Consider the following 22,711-nt stretch of genomic DNA (forward strand, 5'->3'; position numbering starts at 1 on the left):
TTTAGCAAATGCAGCCTTTATCTGTGCAGAATCTCACTTTGATAATATTAATTACAAAAGAAGGCAGCTGAAGTAGGTATAAAAATTCCAATCATTTACAGAAGGCATCTCTAAAAAGCAAACAAAAAAAGATGTTACTGAACCGGGCCTTCCAAGTGAAAACAACTGAGAGCAGAATAGACAAAGCCTCTGTGGAAGTTCTGTACAGAGAAAGGTTCTTACCTGCATGTTACATGAATTTTCCAAGAGGAAATTTACACAAAACAATGTTTATCACTTGGGCAGAAGGAGATGAGGCTTTTTGGTAACCTTTACCCAACCAGGCATACTTGTACTGTTTCACACCCAATGGAGAAACGCCTTCTTTGTACTCCATTTCTTTAAAAATTTGAACATCAAAGCTCTTAGCCATTAAACAATTAAAAATAGAGGCCAAAACCCCTCATATCTTTAATATCACCTGTTCACTTTATTATTAATTAACAAATTAAAATGACAGGAAAAAATCAGCACAAAATCTTGTCATTTTTAGGCACATCAGCTCTGCAGACAGTTTTCAGTACAATCCATCAGAGACAGAGGACAGCTGATACAAAAGGCTGAGGTGTGTGAACTGTGAGAGCCAGCAAGCACAGCCAGCTTGTAAAGACACTGCAATCTCTCTCTAGGTTCCTGTCCCCTGCTTCCCAGATTTACAGCTGATAAGCAACATTAGCAATGATCCCCAGTCCAGCAGCTTCTTCACTGTGTGTGCATACATCCACACACAGTCCCCAGTGTCACCAAGAGGACCTGGAACACTCCAGTGCCTCCTTTCCCTGTGACCGAGTGCCACTTAGCAGGACCACGCCATGAAAGCCTGGCTGACAGCTCAGCCCGGCAGAAATTGATAGCGTTGCTGTAATGGAGTTATCAGTGACAAATACCTCCTATGCAACTTCCAGGTCACACTCACTTAAGCAATGATAAATGAGCATGAAACACTGTTAGCACAAAACAAGATCATAAATACTCAATCCTGAGCTTAAAAAACCCGACCATTTCAGACAGCTGTTGCATCTTGCAGTCTCCATGATTTTATGGATGTTCTCACTCTTGTCAGAGGTGCCACAAAACAGCAAAAGATCACTTTATGCAGATATTAAAAAAAAAATTGAAAAAATAAAGAAAAAACCCAGCTCATCCATCCAGAGCAAACATTGCATCACCCTATACTAATTGACTAATATACAATTACCTCAGTGAACCTGACAGAGTTTGTAACAGCTTTTGGAGTCCCAAGGTCTGACATCCATCTGTCCATCCTTCTGTCATAAAAAGCTGCTCAGGATGAGAGGATGCAGACTGCGAATGTAAACATGAAAAGTTGTGAAATTCAGGTATCTGGGATTCCTCTGTCCAGACACTGATACAGGTGGGAGGAAATGGAGTAAACCAGGTAAAATCCTTGGTGAAGCAGCCTTTGGAATTGTGCTTTATCCCCAGGGTTATCCCCACAGGCTACGGTTGCTTTTAAGAATTAACAAAGTGTATTCCTGAGGGTGTTTGCTGATTACAGTGAGATCAGTGACAGCTTGGGACAGACTGGCAGCTGCTTCTGCACTGCAGCAGCACAATGGGAGCACCTTCTGCCTCCCCTGCACCTGGGATTTCCAAGGTACAACACAGAGAGTACAACCCTCCTCTCCCTTGCCAGCTGTCACACAACCAAAGCCCGCCACCCCTACTCATGCAGCACCCAGCCAAACACTGCTCAGGAAAATGGGATCCCTTTGGCCATTTCCATGAGCAGATTATCTGGGAGCTCCCTGCTCAGCCATGACCCACCTGCTCGTTCCTGCTCCCCCAGACGTGGCTGTTGGTCACCATCTTTGCTTCCACTGCTGCTGTTTGATGGATGAAATTCTTCAGTATCAACACTGCAAACTCCATAAGCACAGCTACATATAAAACCTTAGGAGCCATCAAATAATATTTTTATCCTAATTTCCTGTAATGCTAAAAAATTTAATTCCTTACTGGCTTAAAACAACATTTTGGAAAAAGTTCAAGATGGTTTTGTTTAGGAGGATCTCAGCCCCACTCTCACAAACCATAAAAACCCTTATACAACATGTTAATTATTCATATATTTTTGGGGGCTTATTTGCTTTTATTTAGTGACATTTCCTTCATGAAGTCCAATGAATAATCCAACATCTACTTGCTTATCAAAAGCTTGGGAACATCAGAATATCTGCATATGGCTATAGACACTCACACTGACACAATTCCAATTTACAGTAGCTAATTGTGTTTTACATTGCTATGCAGACAGAAGCAACCACCACAATACTGTACAGGGAGAATAAATTTCCCAGCTCTGTGTTATGTGTCAATTTACTGCTAGAACTATCTGCAGTATTATGCCCTGTGCATTCAAATGTGCTGGAATTCTTCTGTCTTGGGAAGTATAGTAAGTGACAAATAACACAACATGGCTTCAGTCAGATTTTTTTTAATTGTATTCCTACAAAATTATGTAAACATCAGCATACAGATTCAGAAAAATCAATACAATATAATGGTGCATAAACTGTAAGTTTAGAAGAATGTCAGGAACACTTCAACAGTTTATAAATTAATATATACAGTATTGGATACTCCTCATTGGATAAGGAAACCTCAAAACTGAGTAATTTAGGTGTAAGAGCTGCAGAACAACACAAGTGCTCAGACACCAAACTTGACTAAGAGGAACATTGCAATCGACATGACTGCCTGTTGTTGTTTGATATTAAGCACTCAATTTAGCTACTAAAAAGTATAAACCAAAAGTTTTGGTAGGAAGTTATTTTTTATTGGAAATCATAGCAAACGTCCCTAAAATAATAAAAAAAATCCCAAAGCCAGAATACTCCATCACCAGGTTTCTGCAAGAGTGAAACTGAAGCTTTCTAGGCTGCACAAGATCACTGGCATCTCCATTCCTCACTACTTCCCCTGGAGCACCGAAGGCATCGCCAGCTAAAGGAATCAGTTCATGGAGTTTGGAAATTGGGAGTGGTGGGTGGGGAGAAAATGAAAATGTAGAGCACATATTGGGCTGACATGCAGCAATGTGGGCAGTTCAGCTCTTTACTGAATTAGAACATCATGGGAATGTAACAGCACTCTTAACTAATTCTGGGTTATTTTGCTTTAAAAAAACCCAAAACAAACAACAACAACAAGAACAACAAAATAATCTTCAGCCTTCCCGTGATCAAAATTCTATTCAGAGCATTCTTACAATGTTGCCCTTTATGAGATCACACCATAGAATCCAGGATAAATCACAGACAACATGAAATGGAAAAAGAATTATTCTCCTTTGTTCCTGTCCATACAAGCATAATTCACAAGAGAAAAAAGTATGGTAAACATATCCTAATGAATGATCTCAAATGAAAGGCATTCTTCCCCATATTAGAAAATGCTCGGTATCACTGAAATGACAGTTTGCATAAAAAGACTCGGATTATCCTGGAAGCACTTGACACTGCAAGAACTCTTAACTGCATACCTATGATATGATCATCAGAGAATCTCTCCAAAGTTAAATTTTTCTGTTTCTAGAGTTGAAGTAGAATTTAATTCCATCATATTTTGGTACATTTTTCATACCTGACCAATCACTTCTCACAATGACAATATTGCACTAGTGAAGCAGTATTTATATATAATCAAGGGGAGGTCATTTCTAGCCATCTAAAGCTTTTTGTTGTTTTTTTTCCAGTTGTTTAGGAACAAATTCTGTTCATCTCTTCTATACAAGATCCTGAGTAGTAAGGTGAAAAAGGTTTGGCTGATAGCACCAGTTTTCCATCACTTGTCATAATTCACAGGGTTCATCTATCATCAGCAATGCATCTAGAAGCACTATCATACTTGAACCTAAATGTCCAAATAAGAGCTAATAAAGCAGTTGCTCCTGTTGCCAGAATCTGAGCCAACACTGAAACACTAAGAGCAGGAGAAAAGATTTCTGCTAAATCTGAGGACACAGGTTGCAAACACAGAAAAAAAAGCCTGAAATTCTAGCCAAAATCTTTTCCTCATAGTGGATGGGGGTGGAGAAAACCACAGCTGGTGGGAAGAACAGGAAGCAACTTCTGTGTCCATCACTTCCCCAGTAACACACCTGCAAGCTGCCCACTTGGAATTCATGCCAAGGTACAGCACCCTGAAGGTATTTATAAACCACCCAGACCCTTTCCTGTTGCTTCCCCCAGAGCAGATCAAGCAGTGAGTGATTTACTCTAAGCCAGACTGCCAACAGCTTCCAGCATTTAATTACCATGGTGTGTTTGAGGCTTGGAGAGTTTCATCTGACATAACTCAAAAGGATTCATTGATTAACAAACTTAGGTCACTACATTTCCTGCTGCAGTTTTTACCTGTATTGCTAACTCGTAATAGCAACTACAACAGACAAAAAAATCTAACATAGAAGAGGTTAAACTTAGGAATCTGGGTTGAAATTTAAACTGGGCATAGACTACGAATAGACAAAAGTCTCACTGGATTTGCCCTGTACATATACCTGAAAAAGTTTTATCACAGATGTATCTGCAGTTTTGTGTAAACTATTAAGGTACTACAGCAACACTAATTTGGTATTCACAAATAGTAGAAGCACAGGTTTTACACGCTTTGCCAACTGTTCACTGTTGTTCCCATGTCTAAAATGACACAGGCAGAAACTCCTAATAAGACCTCATGTTCTTATTTGTAGCCTGCAGACTTTCCTCCCACTGATATGTGATTTGTTCCCTCACTCACATATCCCATGGGGATCTTATACTCACATACATGCATACTGAGATAAGGGAAACTGATATGACAACAGAAACACAACTAGCAGACCTTAACTCAAATATTGCCAGCAGCACTGAACCTTGAGAAACTTCCAATAGGCTAATGTGTCTAAGACCTTGTTCAATGTGGTAACAGATAGCACCAAAAAAATGGTATTGAAGAGTTGCATGTGAAAATCTTTCCCTCTGCTTCCTGCTTTGGTCACATTTCTCATTTTCCCACTCTCGTTTTTTCTCTACTTCTTTATGCTAACTTTTATGTCTAATTTGGTAAAGACCACGCAGTTGTGAAATGCATTCTCAGCTCCCCCAGAACTTTTTAATTTTTAACCATTTCTTAAAAAACTAAATTAGACCCAGGACATTTTGCATTAAATGAATGAAAACTTTGGTAAGAACACTGATGGTACCTTGGCACTCTTAAGGATTATGACAATTTTCAGTAAGAACAATCATTAAAATGCTTCTCTCTAACACCATCCGAGGAGTTACATGGCTGTCTGTACTCCAGCTCTAAGCTTCCACAAGAAATCTACATAAGAGCTCTGAAAAATAAAAGCAAAAGACTACAGGAGAAATCTGAAGTTTTTCAGCAATCTTGAGTGAAATATACACGTGTGCCAAAATATTCTACTTAACGAGGTATAATGCAAACCAGACTTACCAAAGAATATTTTTCTGTACGCACATGAACAAGGTTTTCATGTATGAAACCATCAAACAAATAAATCTCGTCTCTCAAAGGTGTTTGTGGGGTTTTTTGTTTGGTTGTTACACATAACTACCAATGCAGTCGATATAAAGTAAACCAGCTCATTCATTATGTCCAGCAATTCACACAATATACCAGTGGGAGGAGATAAACATTATTCTGATCAAATACGTTTATTTTAATCTTCAAAACACAGCCCTTTTTCTTCATCCTCATCATCATCATCAGTGGAATCTGCATAGGACTCAATGGTGTTGTATATGAAAGAGTACAGCTTGACATCTGGTCCTGAAGTAGAACAGTTTCTGCATTGCTCATTGTAGTATCTCAGCAGCAGCCTATAAATGTCCCCTTCAAAAACCAAAAAGAAATCATTAAACACCATGTAAGAACACGCCATATGAACAATGTATGATTGCAAAGGAAGGCTAGAAATGCATATGCACACTGAGATAGTGGCTAGGAACATCTCTAAATGAGCACTGAGAGAGGAGGCAGATGACTGTAATGGCAATGTCTGCAGGTTGTTCAGAACATAGGATGGGCTCCCTCAACTTCCTGCACAAGCTATCCTAACATCAGGCTTGCATCCACATTACTTACTAATGTGTTGCCAATTACCCAGCTTTGTGCTTCTGGCTCAGAAATTAAAAGATGTAACAATTACAATAGGACAATGGACACACTGCTTTTCTTGTACTGCAACTCGATAACATCAGACCACATCCTGCAGGATCAAGACAGGACCGCGAGAAGAAATTTATATCGAGAATGCCTAATCAGCTTTTCCTTTTTCAAAGCATTACTGAGTTATATCAAAAGCTTTTGCAAATCTTCTACCTACCACATGTATCTGTATTTTTTAAATTCTAAAGCATAATCCCTAAGTGAATCAGAAAAGCATTTAGAGGTCTTCTAACTGATTAGCACTGTGCACTAGATCTTGAATCAGGAGAGCTCCCCATTCTGAAAACAAGTACAAATAAACTGAGACCCATTTGCTTGTGTTCAGGACTTAGTGGCAAGAATTTGTATTGGAAAATTTCTACTTATAGAGATGCTTATGTCTCTTTTGTGCACACAAAGATTTCTTTTTGCTCACCAACAGTTTGGCCCTTCTCACAGAGAAAAGTATGCATGCTGTAAATGTCTCGCATCAGCTCCACATCTCCAAAGGTAAAATAAACAATATCGCGTCCAGCCTCAGCAGCTGCCAATATCTGAATTAAGGCTGAAACAACAGAGAAAGATTACACAAGGACACAGGATAAAACAATCTGCTGAAGGAAAAAACACAGCTGAAGTTTACAGCAAGCAACCATAGCATCCATTTCCATCTGGATGCTGCAAAGCAGTACAAACAATGGGTAGGTAGGTATTACTTCCATTTCTTAAATAAAGTAAAGAATGCTGGGCACTGCAAGAGTGTTGAAGCATTCTGCTAGAGCTGCTAGTGACATCCACCCTTACTTCCAAAAAACAATGTGCTTAAAACTGAGAGGAGTCTATTTTGGTCTATGTCTGCCTCCAAGCAGCATACAGCCATTAATTAGCCAGTAAATGCCTGTGGCAGATTTACAGAAGGCAACAGAGCACACCTTCCATCCTGGTTGGAGCTGCCCATACAGCCACAGACAGTGGGGCAAAAATGCATCCATGAGCACTTGGCAATTTCCATTCTCTGCCACCTGTAAGAAGGAATGGAGCCAATCCTTTCACTAGGTAAGCTATGCAAAGTGAGAGTTGACCCAACTTTTAGCTCCAAGAGAAGAACCATGGTTCTGCAGCCTCTTCCTGCATAATTTAAGGTGTCCATCATACCTACAGTAGAAGTATGCAGCATGGAATATAATGGCTTATTCTGACCTGTGAGGAGTGATGTCAGCAATGCAATTCATGTTATTTAACTTCCAGCTTTCTGTCAAACTCATTGGCCCAAACTGCATCCCAAGCTCTGCCAACAGCTAATATTACAATACAGACAGACTTTATTCCTCTATATGCAAAAGAAAGAAAAATGTTTCCAATTTTGGAACCAGTTTTTTGAAGACACACCTGGAGAAATAATCTGGACTATTGATCGGTAGTGCTGCTGAGCCAAGCTAATAACCCACTGCAATTGAAGAAAGTAGCTCTGGTCCACTTCTCACCCGACTCCTGACTTTTCTGCAGCTCTCTGATGCTCATCACACATCATTGTGCCAATTCCGTTCATCAAATTGGCAGAAAAGTTACAGATGAAGAATAAAAGCTAATTGTTTTCTGCTAGGACAGTAGTTGAATTAGCAGAGTGAAGGGTTTGCTGAGAGCCAGAGCTGAGGCAAGGGAAGGCACCAGACCACAGAGCCAGGAACAACAAAGGGGGAGAAGAAAAGATGAGGGGGACAAGAAAACCAGGACACTTTTTAGGTAGTACCAAACTTAGAAGAGTGCAGCTTTTTCACCAGCCAGCTCTGCCAGGCTGGGGTGCCACAGAGGCATGCAATCAATCAGATTCATTTCAGGGAACTACAGCAGTCCAAACAATGGACCCCAGCAACTATTTCATCTGCTGCAGCCTGTCCTACCTCAGAGCCTGTTGGTGCAGCTCTGGTATTAATTCTTCCCTTTTCTACCCAGTAAGTGGAGTTAATTAAAATGTGATTAATATTGTCTTTGTAAGAATTAATTTAAAATAAAACAGTGTACATAGTGCATTACCACCTGCTAGTAGAAGCTAAATAGAAAGCTGTTCAGAGCTCAGCTCAAGAATCTTTCACATTTTTAAACACAGACCTATTAAAACACTATACTTAATCAATAAAAAACTCCTCTTGTAAACCCATAGCCAAAATTATAAATTACACGATTCACATGTGAAATTAATCTCAATCTGGGAATGATATTTTAATTAAACTACTGAACCAGCTGTAGATTTAGTAAAGCTTCAGTAATTCAGCTTTTAAAGAGTCTAATTAACTAGCTTGCATAGGGGAACAGAACCTAATGAATCTTATTATTCATTCCAAACAAACAATGCAGTTTCACTTGGAAGACATTAAAAATATCCTACTGTTTATTTTGAATTGCTATGGATCTTTCGAAACAAGGATCAACATTTCTGCCAAGAATCAGACTTCACAATCCTCTGGACATTAATGATACACAATCCCATAGGAAACTTCCATGCTACTGATACAGAAAGAAGCATCACAGGAAGAGCAGCAAAGTCTGTGGTAGTGGGGTCTGGAGGGATCTGAGCTCTCCTGCCCCTTGCACCCAGCTGATGTGATCCCACTTGACTTCTGGACTGCACCTGAAGCAATAGCTGTACTGACATCCCTCCTTCTACTTTAAAAAACAGTTCAGATCCAAGATCTTATGCAAATTGAAGTATTTATTGAACCTTCCTAACATAAATCAAGTATGCTCAGATCCTACAGTAAATACCAGTCCTGATATTGGTAAGATATGCATTTGGCAGCCTATTTTATCTAATGGAAGTCAAAAAATTCCTGGCTGCCAGGAACTTAATGAGCATTGAGAAAAAAAATAGGTGCTTTAGGAATTAAGCACATTAGCAAAGAAATGAAGCTGGTAGCCTGATGAGTGTCTCACTAGCTACCTAAAGCTGTTCTGAAAAGTAAATTTTAAATACTCTCCAAATGCTTGGAAACAACAAAAATATGTACATTTCTATTTAGGATTATGTGAACCAGGATATAAATTTATATGTCAGCATCCATCAGTTCTTGAATTGATGGAAAAAGTCTTAAATGAATGTAGGCATGTGATATCTGCTGCATTATAAATACTCTAATTAAATATAAAAGAACATGAGAAAAAGAGTGAAATATCAGGCAAGTCAGCAAAGAAAGCAGCATGACTGAGTGACTGGAAACCTCTCTGGCATACAGCAATATATTAAGGAGTAACACTAAATATTAACCATTGCCAGCCAATTTGTGAAGCCCTGCAAATTACCAGGTACTTTAGACAGCTTTGCAGAGATATGAATTTCAGGCAGAATCTAAAAAGCCTGCTCCAGAAAGGTCAACTGATTTATATGACTGACAACTGCAATGAATATGTTCTTCTGTGAGGTAGAGCTGCATGTTTGTGTTCTGGAAGGTTTCAGCGCTACAAGTCCTCGCAAATCATCACATGCTTACCCCAAACTTTAAACTGAAAAGAGCATAAAAGTGAAAAGCACAAAGAATAGAGCAGAATGCTCTTTTATTGTTTAAAGCCACATGATTCATGGCCTAAAGATCAGCACTAATGAACCAATTCTATAGAATGCATTTCTTGGCAAAAATGTATTAATTAGAACAAAGGCAAAAAATGTACTTGAACAAAAACATGAGGCCCAGGATGGAAGTGTAGGTTATTTGATGAATTTGAACATTAACTCATTGCTACTGTTACCTTTTAATCGGGAGTCCCCTCCAAAGGCACCACATCCCCAGTTTCCTGTGGCTATTGCAGAGAGGTGTTGAGGTGGAACGTTGGGTCGAGAGAAGCCACAGTAGGCCTGCATGCACACAAGAGTCAGAGATGGATGTGAGAGCCAGCCTGGTGCAAAACTTTCAAACAATAAAATGATAAAAAAACTCAGGATTGTCTTCTAGCAATACCAAATTCAAACTACTTCAATAAAACATCAGCCTTCCTTTAAATTCAACATCAATAACAAAAAAAAATAAGGCAGGAAGACTTTTGCCATATTTGGACCCATGTTAAAAATCAAGATACAGGTCCTGAGTCCCAGGCATTTCATCACAGCTACAGGAAACTTTTCAGGAGAGCCTCAACGGAAAATTAACTCAAGACTTAAAATTTTCTTTAAAAACCAATCTGTCCTCATAAAAAAAAATCAGTCAAACCAACACACCTTATAAATGTTGCAGTGATCTACCTTAATTTATTTTAAAAATCCAAACCAAATCAATACACTGAAAATCATAGGCAGATCATAAATTCACTGATGTAAGTAATTAGAATTTTGTATTGAGATATCAGTAAAGTTTACAAACTGTACTTAACTGTCTTTTTTCGGGCTAATTTCATTACCAACCATGAAGAAACAAGCTGATGAATGTTATTTTAGTCAAGATGCTGCAGTTTCACAACTAATTTAAATTAGTCCTTCAGCATTGTACATCATTTTAAGAGGGTGTATTCCCTTTCCAGCTGAGAATTAGGGCAGTGTGTTCCTATGCTTGAATTTATTTAAAACACATCCTATAATATTCTATACCCTCCTGTACTGCAGAAAGGGAGAGGCTTTAACAACATTAGTACTGTGCTCTTACACTCACACCCAAGCCAAAGCAGAGGCCCACTGCATCTGTAAATGCAGAATCACACTAAGGAGGCTCCTAAGCACATTTAGATCCCAAAAGCTGGCACACAGGCAGAGCATAACTGAATTAGCATGCTAGTATTCCACTGCCCAGTATAAACAGCACTGCCACTGCTACAACAGACACACATCTCTCACTACCTTACACTGGCATGCAAGGCACTAATTCAGGCTCATTAACCTTCTTACTAACTTAGGAGAACCTGCTTTGTGAACTGGAGACTGATTCCAGACACAGCACAGCAGCAGATAAAATTGTGCATGGGATAACAGCAAAGGTCTTGAAAACACTGGCACAGGCTGAAAGCTGAGTCTCATAACCATAAACAGTTCAGTGATGACAATTACTAGTCCCTGTAATAGTACAGCCTTAAAAACTGGGAAAAGACTGCTTTAGCTTCAACAAAAGAGCAGCAGCAAAACAACAAGAAAAACAAGTGACAGGAAAACCTCAGCTATGCAGATGATAAAGCACCTGCCACAGCTTGGGAAAGTAACCCAGTGTTCCCAAACACGATGCAGCATGTAATCCAGGGCAGAGACCAAGGACTGGGAAACATCTCTAATATCTTACTTAGGGACAAGATCCCAAATTAGGAATGGAAGAGAAGAGAAAAAAATTATGTCACCACAGTTCCAGCTTCCCCTGTCAAAGACCTCTTCAGCCTGGCAACTTTGATGTGTGACATTATCAAGGACCACAGTCACTGCAAAGTGCAGCTTTGTACATACACAGCTGACTTAGGGCAGCTTAGGTCAAGGACTGACAACTTTGAATACTTAATGATAATGATTAATAATGTGCAAGAATTATTAGTAGGAAGTGTGTTAGTTTTGAATGTCAGCCCAGAAGTTTTGTTTAAAGGATTAAAACTGGCCTGCATTGTCAGTCTTCTTGAAGACTGCAAGCTCTGACTGGCATGTATATGCACATGTAGTCATAGCAGCCCTTACAGCTATTGTGAAAATAAAGAACATTTATAAACAGCTGGATCTGATCTCAAGAAGACATGAATATGGGAAAAGGTAAACTCCCAGACAATACATCAATACCCCAAGAGCAAAGAAAGGTGGAAGAAAAGCAAGTGGCACCATATTCATGAACTGCCCCATGTTAAAACATGAGGCACCTCCTTTTCCACCTTGACTGCAAGGCTGAGTAGGATTCAACAGCACAAATCATAGGGAAAGAACTTAGACTCATCTTTTAGAATCATAGAATAGCTAGAGTTGGAAGGGACCTTAAAGATTACCTCATTCCAACCTGCCTGCCAAGGGCTAGCATGCCATTCACTAGCTCAGGTTGTTCAGGGCCCCATCCAACCTGGGACTGAACACTCCCAGGGATGGGGCATCCACAGCTTCCCTTGGCAACCTGTTCCACTGCCTCACCACTCTCACAGCAAGCAATTTCTTCCTAATACCTAACTTAAACCTGTCCTCTGTCAGTTTACAACCACTGCCCCTTGTACTGTCACTATCTGTCCATATTAGAAGTCCCTCTCACTCCTTTTTCTAAGCCCCTTAGGTACTGGATGGATAAAATAAGGTCTCCCTGAAGCCTTCTCCTCACCATGATGAGAAACCCCAACTCTCAGCCTGTCATTTGGAAGCAGAACAGGGAAGAGTTAACAAAATGTATATCCAAGTTTCATTTATATTTCCGAAAATTATGTAAAATACATCTTTGAATAGCACATCAAAGGACAAAAAATATATTTGACAATCTTTTGCTTTAACATTGGACAGCAAAACCTTGTCATGTGAGACACAACTAAGCAAGAACTTCCTTAGATGAAGACAATAACAAAAATATTTGAAAAGGCTCTATAAACATTAGACTGCAGGCTGTTGTTAAGAAGTTACTGGCCTTGTTGAGCTCTCTTCTAATCTTCTCTGGACCAAACTGATCAAGGAAACGTCTGAAGTGAAATGCATCTATAGCAACAATTTCAGTGTAGCGTCGTTGCCATTCATCCCTAAAATTGGAGGGGGGAGAGAAGCAGATGACATTAGTTGTGTAATGTCAGCCATATAACCCCGATTCAAAATGAGCAATTCCCTTCAGAGCTTCTCTGTTAGAAGCAGCTGAAAAGGTGAATTCATAACAGACAATGGAATACTTTTTCTTTGTGGGCTGGGAATAAAAGCAGCATCAGAAATGAGACAGGCCTCCCCATAAATTTAGAAATACTCTGGCTAGACTTTGGGCATGAACGTGAAACAAATCTAATTACACAGGACTATTCATCAAGTATGTAAGAACACTGCAAGGTCAGTGTTTCTCTGTCTTCCTCCAACATTTAAATGAGAGTACACTGTGTATGTTTCTATACCAAATGAGTAATTTTGGGTATATACTCTAATGACATTGCTGGAGAAATAAATTCAGGAGCTCAGAGCTTTCTACTCAGATTCATGGTATTGATTCTTATTTTGCCACACATCAGCTGCACTGTGGCATCTGAGGTATCAGTGTCAAACTTCTGTGACATTGCAAACCATAGTTCAGTCAGTATCTTAACAAAATTGTGCATTAAATAAATATATCTCTAAACTTAAAAGATGTTGGTCTGAGGACCAACGTAAGGGCAGGTATCACTTATTAGCATTAGGATGGCATTACCAGTATGACACAACTTTCTTAGCTCATTGGCTCTACTGAAAAGAACAACATCAAGCAAATATCATATTAAGGCAAATGCTAGGAAACACTTAAAAGTACCAAGTTTTCAGATTTCTAACATTTCATTCTTCCTGCACTTAAAATACTTAAGTGGAACTTTACCTAGGGGTCTTATCTTCGTGGCTCCTTGCCCAGCGGTAAGTCTCTGCATAGCCTGTGTACTCACTGTACTGCTCAGTACCTGAAACAAACGATTTTCCAGATCACATATAAAATACGTACATCTTTGTCTCACTTGGCAAATCTTTGCTAGGAATCACTGCTTTTCCAAATGAAGACACAGCTCCCAGAAGCAATAGGAAAAAGAGAATTTGTATTTGAATCATGAATAAAAGATTTTCTTGTAAAGCTCCCTTCCCACAGGTGATGAGCAGCACCCACCACAGAACATTACGAGAGCAGATCTATGTATGCTGCCCAGTATATAACCACAAGTGGTCAACACCAACAAACTACCTCTGTAAAAGACCCAAAAAACCAGTCTGGAACACACTTGGCTGCTCTTGAAAAAGTTGTCTTGGCAAGTATTAAAAGCTGTCAGAAAGCAGTTCCTTAAGGCCACCAGTAATTTTAGCTCCTGTGCTTTGCTATACCAACTCCTTTTCAAAGGTTTATTCCTAGACAAAGAAAGTGTGTATCTTAACTGAGAAGAAGGATCATAACCTTTCTAAAAGGCTACCTTTCATTTCATTTTATAGAGCTTCAGGACCTTGCTTCAAAACCTGGGCATAGCACAAATGCTTCAGAGAAATACCCCTGAAGTTATGCCCCAAAATCCCACTGTTTCCCCCTGTTCTGAGCTCACAACAGCTGAGTTTCAGAAACAACCACAGAATGGTCTGGGTTGGAAGGGACACCCAAGGATTGAGCCCAGCTCTTCAGTGAAATCATGACTTTGGCACTATTGCACTGTGCTGTGACCAGCTGAGCTGACTTGTTTGAAGGTTCATGCAGGTATAGCTTGGCACCATTATAAACAGTAAGAGTAAAAAGAGAACTATTAAGCAACCCCTTGATTTGTACCACCAGCTATGCCTATAAATAGAATGGGGAAAAATATGTTTTAAAGAAATGCAAACTGACAGCACAAAGCATCTCATTACTAAGACAAGAATACTGCCTAACTATTGCACAGACCAGCAATACCCTGAGAATACCAATGTTTATATTTAATTTAAGTTTTCCAATCCCTAAATAAAAATGCAATTAAACAATCAAGAACATAAAACTATTAACTTTAAACCTCACTGACAAGGAAATTTGAATGTTTATCTCCAGTAGTCTCAAGCATAGGAAACAAGCTATTAAATACTGTTCACAATGATGCATATATGTCAAGATATTTTTCCCATTTACCCATATTGATTTTAACTGACAAGACTTATCAATGCTCATTTAACTCATGTGCCCTGTTACCCACTCATTATTTATTTAGTCTAGAAGATTAATCATTCTGAGGGCACACAAATCTCACTCAAGGCTATTTTGAAAAGCTGCTATGCAAAATGAGTGGGATGGTAAGAGATTCCTCACTGAGTTCACTTCCTGATAAAAAAATTATCTGAAAAATGTGGGTAAGAAAATATGCCTATGAATTCACACACATCCATGCCTTCAGACAAAGGACAAAAAACCACAAACAGCTTCCATATTCAGAAATCAGTCCTCTAATTGAATTGCAGGCTATCAGCCTTCACTAAGACTCTTCCTGACATGAGTAAAATTCAGTTCTCCTGATATGCTTGGTAAAAATGTCTGCACAGAGCAAGAAAAGACAGATAAGGGAAGTATGCGACTCTTTTGAGAGCTCTCTTTAGAGGACAACTGAGCAGAATTCCAGCTTGAAAAAGGAAGCATTTCCTTTGGTGTCTAAGATGAGGAAAGAAAACTCTAGGCCACTGAGATATTGTACCAGGATAGGTTAAATGACAAAGTATTAGGCTGGCTTTTTCAAGGTTCATTGTTTTCAATAATTTTTATGGAAATGTAGTGTCTGACGACAAAAGCACCAGGAAACAAACAAACAAGCAAATACACACACATACACACATATAACTATAAAAAAAAATCAATACTGGAGAAACTCAAGGAAATCACACGGCCTTCAAAGTCATGTCCCAGAAACCTGAAGTTAATGAAAATCAATGAGTTTTCATAAGTGAAGCTCTGGAAATTTGTCAGATGAAAATGATTATTCGACTGGCAATACTTCTGCCTGTGAACTACTGAGATACAAACTTCTGTTGCTGGGAGAACAGAAGCAGTAAGTAACATATCCAGCATAAGCTGGATATGTTAAGGTTTCTGGTGAATCTTTCTTCTTCCCACTAAAAAATATAGAGGTGAAAAAAAGGCAAACCACAAAAAAAGTTCCAGCAGAACTTTAAAAACAAGCTACAAAACCTAGAAAAGCCTACCTAAGGTCAAAAGAATGTATATACAAGAACCATTCAAAAATCCATCCTTTGTGAGACTTGTAAAAGTTACAGCATCAGACAAAAAGTGAAATTGCCAACTGTTGGTGTTTATGGGACCTCACCAATTTAGACAGATTTGTAATTATTACTAAAAATAAACATATCTTTCTCAGACTCCATAGTCTAGCTTTACATTTGCCTATGATCTGTACAGCATCAGAACGTTTCCAGGGATAGGGAAAAATCCCACCATAGAGTTCCTCTAATATTTCTAATGAGCTAGAAATTACACCCCTGATGAGGCAGGACCACTAGCACTAAATAAAAAGTAGATGTGAAAATTGAATATAAGAGTTTAGTTTTGTAGTCACCAACATAAAGCACACATTTAGTGCTGTAAGTGAGAGGAAGGTCCTTTCCCTTTCAACCAGTTCTTCCCATCCTTATCTTGTACCATCATTTGTCTTAGGCTCTCCAAACACTGGCACAATTAGCCTGCTAAATCCAGCTGAAAACCAATTTTCCTCTCTGAGTAAATTTTCAGCCAAACCAATTACCTCATCCCATCTCATTTGCTGCCTGGCTAATGTGGTCAGAAGTCTCCTAAACTGCCCTGCTCAGATGCAGTCCTGACTGGCCATTGATAGATCTGTAGATTTAAAGCAAACAAGGAACACAGCTTCATCTGCTCTTAACACTGCCTGAGGATGTGTGAGTTTAAACAGGGGGGAAAAAGAAAGAAAATCTGAATGAAAACCACTCACACTTATTCACAGCTCTACCAGAAATGCAGCTGTGGGAATCTCTGGTGCTGCTGCTGGCATTTCTGTAGGTAGATGTCTGTGTTTAAGAACTCAGCTCTTTGCATGACCAGTTTCATAGCCATTACAGCAGTGATCTTAAGCAGATACTGTGAAATCACAACTAATTTAATTTCTCTCCCAATTTCTTGGGCTCCTCTGCAAATTTAAGCTATACAGTTATACCCATTAGGCCGCTGAGTCAAGATGCATCACAAAGAATGTAATTTATCAAGAGGATCGTGACACAGAGGAGACTTGGCTAAGAACCAGGGTGGAAAAGCTCCAGGGATTAAATAAAAATGATGGAATGGATATTTCCATTAGAGAAGAACTCCATATCCCAAATACTAATTGCAAAACACTGGAAGATAAAATATCAAGAAAGATAAAATGTTGCAATGAAAAAACACTCTCACCTTTACTTGTCCATGCCAAATCACTGTTTTTGTTTGCAGGGGAATGGAAAAAGGTCTTTCAACACACTAATTTTATTTAGTATTTCCTCCATATCAGTTATTCTCCAGACTGATAGCTGTGCTCTGTTTTTACCCTTCCCAAAAAGTCTCTCCCAGAGGACAGTGCTTAAAATATGTTAATATAGTATCATATCCAAAATACAGAACAGAAGCCTCTGATGGCCAAGAACTTTTTTTCTGACTCATTTTTTTAAATGTATCCACAAAAGCCAATTTATCAAAAAACTTTTCACAGAAAAGGCATCAATTCTGGCAGAGTGGAAAAATAAAATAAAACACTGTCTTAAAAGGATTACCAAGCCTAAGACTGAAAACAGAAGATGCTCTGCCCACTACAATCGATAAGTCAGGACAGAATATGACTTGCAAGATTTAAGCTCAAATTTCTACTGTGTATGCATGTGAGAGAAAGAAGTGCTATTGATGGATTTTTCCAAGGAATGTTCTAATACCTACAGAAACTCTTGACTTTTGAGACAGCTCAGGTAAGTAAACCAAACATTTTTGCTAAAGCAGACTGAAAAATATAAACATACTCTATTATAATATTTACCCAGAGAATCTCTCTGATCATGTATTTTTTCTTGATAGTTGCTCTTTAGTGTAAATAAAGTAGTATTACAGCATCATTTTATTTCTTCAGTCATAAAAAATGCTCATTCATGTATAGAACTGAGAATGCAGCATGACCTGGGCTGCTGCAGTTCTTAGCAGTGACATTTGGTTTTTCATGTTAACTGTTTTAATCCAATGGATAATGAAATAATCCAAGCTCTATGACTGAGTGGGAAGCAGAAGAAAAAACCCTTTCAGCTAAGCTCTGGACAGACAGGATGTCTCCACACACAACCATGCAGCAACACACCGAAGAAGCAGGTTGTTCTTGATGTAATTAGGAACCCATAACTAACTTACAAAGTAACACAAACTCATTTGTGGAATTTAGAAGACCAAACTCCTTCAGAGACAGTTCCTAGCTTTCTACCCTTTTCTAATGGATGCAGATTTTCTACTCTTCCCCTTTCTCCCCTTTCAGGTAATCAGAAGGCAGCTCCCTCTTGTTAAGAGTGTTCAATCCCACTGATCACATCAAATGTTACAAATTCAGGAGAGGAACAAATCCCCACATCCTTTAACATAAGAGAAGCAAGATCAGCTAATAGCTGGGAATTGTGGCTGTTACCTATATTGCCCAACAGCATTCTTTAGCTAGACACAAGTCCTCAAACACATTTACAGAGGATAAAATAAGTTCCTCTGCTTGCTGTCACTTCTTTTTTCTCCTTTCACAAAACATCTATGGAACAGTGTCCCTTGTGGTATTAGGTGGGATGAAATACGAGGCTCTTTGTCAAATGAGTATCAACTTTTATTTTTCCAATCCTTAGAGCATTTAAACATACTGAACTTCAACTTGAAATGTATTTTGTATATATAAAACAAATCTGCAAAGACTAACCTGTGATGATAAGACATTCATTGTGATCCAAGACTTCAGTGATGAGCCTTGATACAATCAGTTCTGGATTGATTAAAAACCGAATTTCTTCTTGTACTAGTCCTGCCCCAGTCACACCACCTCCAACAAAACGGTTTGCAAAATCAACCTACCAAAAATACATTCAGGAGGATTATGATAGAATAAGGGAAAAAAAAAAAAATCCCTTCATTACCAAAGTAAATAAAATCCTGCACAAATTTCCATTAGTCTGTTGAAATCTGCTGCTATCACTTAAAACTACAAGCAGAGAGACTGATTAACATGATCATGCCTCTCTTTTTTTCCATTCAGCTTCTCAGAAAACCTATGACAAATGAGACATTACACAGCAAAGGAAATTTTGCATCTCAAACACTTGAAATCCAAGTTGTGTGGGTTTCCCTTGAAGAGGCACGTATTTCAGAATAAAACACATTTCATAAATGTGAAAGATGAAAACAGCACTCTTTTTAGGGACACTGGAAACTCATTAGTTTGTCCTTTGGAAAGCATTCTGCTCCAACTGTCTCCACTGCTGGGCAGATTAGCACTGTCCCTGTAACAGTTCCACACCCAAAAACCCCTCTAGCGAATTCTTCTTGAAATGTATTAACAATCTCAAATGAATTGCCCTTGAAATGCACTTGAACAAGGCAAATAATTTTGACTCTAAAGGTTTCTGCTTGAAATAGAGAAGCTCTGGACTATTTTTTTCTGCAATAGTACACATTTTGCAAATTACATTTTCATACAGACAACGGTTTTAAAAGGAGTTTGTTCATTCAATAAAGTAATTACTATTCAGTCAAATTAACTGCCCATATAAATTTATAATTTCTAAAAGTTACTTCATCTTTCAAATGCTATTAGCCTCTCACTGGTTTTTCTCAGGTAGCTGATGAGAGCACAGGTACAGGAGGGGGACATATTGCTGGGGTAACATGAACCCCTGTGAGATTACAAACTGACCCAGGAGGCAGAGTGCAAAGCACACCAAGAGCCAGCCACTGCACCAGCGTGTGCTCCTTTAGTCTATCCTGGAAATACCAACACATTGCAGTTTTTAAAGGTTTGCTAAACTTGACTATGATAAAAAAAGTTATATGCAAACCACAGTGCAGTGTGCCAGGGTCCCAAAGCACTGTAACTGTGCTGAGCAGCCTCCCCTGGGGCCCCAGCCTTGTCCCACTCCAACACCCGCCCTGTCCTGGACCTCACGTGAGACACATCAGGGGTGGCCCGGCCCAGCCCTGTGCTCTGCTGATGCCCCCGTGCTCCCCAGACACCTCTCACTGTCCTTGGGGCCCTGACTCACCACCCTGCCTTTGTCTGATGCCACCAGCCAGTCAGCAGAACTGTGACTGTCACCACCCCTGCCACTGAGACTGGGGTCACTGTGGACTCCTGCACTGTCCTGTCTTGGTCATCCTGCTCCCTGCTCTTCATCTGAGCAGAGATATTTTGTTTGGTAAGACGTAAAATAGCCAAGGGAAAAAATACCACATCCTAGGCAGTACTGCCTTATGCAGCATGCAACACTAGAAAAATGGTCATTATCGAGCAATTGCTGAGTTCTTCATAATTTCAGCACACATTTGAGTGCTAAAATTTCATAAAGTTATAAGACATTTTAAAGTGTGAGTAAAACACACTGCAGAAAAAAATTCTCCTCATCTCCTTCCTCCTCTTCCAATGCAGTACTTGTCCCTGGCTAAAAAAGTTCTAATTTGTACTCCTTTTTCATTAAAAGAATTCTAGAAGGCAGACCATTAAAAAACAAAACAGAACAAAACAAAACAACAGAAAGCAAACAACTATTTGAAAACTCAAACATGTTTCTTCCTAAAGATATGGACACAACATTCTCCTCATGAATTTCTTTTGCTGACTGCCTCCCAGACTGAAACAGCGGTGCTGGCAGCAGCAAGAAAGTCTCCTGGAGCACTGACCTGGTCACTGTCTGGGGCACGAGAATAATGTTTTTAAAATAAACTGAAACCCTTGACAAGTCATCAAGATTGCAGCCTGAATCTTTTGTCTTGTCAATCTTTGATCCTGGCTTGAACCAGAAGACCTGAAGCTGTCCAGGACTTGTGATTTTCTGTCAGCCCTTCCTGTAACAGGTACATGTGCTACCTAGATGAGCTGGGGAACATTGAGAGTACTAAGACTGCCCATGGAATTAATTTTGATGAGTTTTATTACACTGCATAACATCTTGCCATTTAAGTCAATTGAGGATAAACAAGTAACTTTGCTAAGCTGGCAGACCATGAAAGTATGACAAAAGCATGAAAGCCACATGAACTGTTATATGCACTCACCTGCAGCATCCCTTGCCCATTGCTTTCGATGGTGCCTTCATGGGTGACATGCAATCTAGATAGCTTTTTCTGAGATCTACCATTGAGGAAAAATATTGTACAGAAAGGATCATTTCAGAACCCCCATAAAAAACTATTCATTTTAAACCAAAATTCACCCAAACCCAAACTGCTAACACACCTTAAACGTAAGGTGGTTAAAAAAAACCAATAACCCTGACAGATTAAAGAAAACATGTTTGCCTTGCAGAAACGATGTGGAAAAGTTTAACATGGCCATTTGTTCAATTTCTCCACCTTTTACTACAAAATCCCAAATCTGAAGTTCTAAGTTTTCTTGTTCCCCAGCAATGCAGCTGCAATACTTGTGCTCATGCTGGTCATTAACCATATCTCATTATATTTCCTGTCATTTCTTAAATCAAGCCATCCCTCTCTTATTTCCCCCCACTCAAGCAACAGCTCCAAAGATATGCTACTGTTTTGCTTGTTTGCTTTACAGACAAACATATGGGAAAACTCAGGACACAAACTACTTGTGGCAATTCACCCACTGCCCTCTGTATTTCTTTCTGCATAGCCAAGATTGTTTTCTGTAGTACTTCTAGACCTGAATCAATTCCAAATGAAGGACATTCAGTTATAGTGGACTTCAGGAATTCCTTACATTAACAGATGTTTGACTTACCTCTCCCAGTCTGGAAACTCCTGGAGACACTGCCTTGTAAACGTCACCAATCCCGTAGGTTCTACAGGCAAACCAACCCCAAAGGAAAATGTATTAAACGTGGGAGCTTAGCCCTTAGATTATCTTAACTAGCAAGCTTTGAGCACTACAAACATCATTCTTGGTAGATGCTCAAGAGTGACTCTGATTTCTCCCCTGACAGCCCATGCTCTAATTGAAGATAAGTAACATGAAAACCAAAATATTACTTCTTTTCTCACTTTGCAGTTTGAGTATTTTAGTTTTTCCTGATCTAAGAAAAATTATTTCTTAAGTGATTTTCACTTTAGCAACACTAAACACTACTAGAAAGACTCAGTAGTTGAAGTAAAATGTGCTGCTTTAGAGAAAAAGAGATTGTGAACCTTCAAAATCAACAACTGCTCAGTGTCAACAGACAATCCAGGGAGTATTCCACCTATGGAGGGAGGAAGCAGCAGCTCATATCTCCAAGAAAATCAAACAATGTCAATAAGCACGCAGTGTTAGCAGATTCCAAATCAAGCTGTTTTTAACCCTGCCAGGATGCAAGTGAAATTCAGTATTCTAAATGAGAAAAGACTCCTACCCTCGAGTCAAAAAGAGGAGCTTTTGCCCATTGCAGGAAGGATGCAGTATCATCTTTTCTCCTTATTTCACTCAAAAAAGTTCAGTTTTACAACAGAAAGGAAATATCAGCCTTTTATTAGGTGATATCATCTTAATAAAAACTTCAATTAAGATTATTTCTCTGCTATAGTAAGTCTACTGTGATTTGTGAAAACATTAAGGGCAGTATGTAAAGCACAAGTGCATCCTTCTAAGAAAGCCTTAAATGGTCCTAAGCTTTGCTTTAAAGTTTAGGTTAAAAAAGGTTACTTTCTCTGGAAAAAAGTGCACAGCTTTCAAGCATATTGAGTGCTCT

General features: G+C 39.1%; 1 protein-coding gene across 2 annotated transcripts in view; it reads right to left on the reverse strand.

Moving 5' to 3' along the window:
• Window positions 1-2,481: 2,481 nt before the first annotated feature.
• Window positions 2,482-22,711, reverse strand: part of PARG (poly(ADP-ribose) glycohydrolase) — a 60,481-nt gene continuing 40,251 nt past the window's right edge. For both annotated transcript variants that reach the window (XM_063406005.1, XM_063406004.1), the window contains exons 11-18: window positions 21,769-21,829; window positions 21,081-21,156; window positions 18,736-18,883; window positions 13,683-13,761; window positions 12,765-12,873; window positions 9,958-10,063; window positions 6,653-6,781; window positions 2,482-5,901 (exon numbers count right to left, since the gene is read on the reverse strand). In XM_063406005.1, the coding sequence (XP_063262075.1) occupies window positions 5,729-5,901; window positions 6,653-6,781; window positions 9,958-10,063; window positions 12,765-12,873; window positions 13,683-13,761; window positions 18,736-18,883; window positions 21,081-21,156; window positions 21,769-21,829 (881 nt within the window). In that variant the 3' untranslated portion in view covers window positions 2,482-5,728. The remainder of the gene's footprint in view (window positions 5,902-6,652; window positions 6,782-9,957; window positions 10,064-12,764; window positions 12,874-13,682; window positions 13,762-18,735; window positions 18,884-21,080; window positions 21,157-21,768; window positions 21,830-22,711) is intronic.

This window comes from Prinia subflava, chromosome 9, assembly GCF_021018805.1.
Source record: "Prinia subflava isolate CZ2003 ecotype Zambia chromosome 9, Cam_Psub_1.2, whole genome shotgun sequence".
Lineage (NCBI taxonomy): Eukaryota > Metazoa > Chordata > Aves > Passeriformes > Cisticolidae > Prinia > Prinia subflava.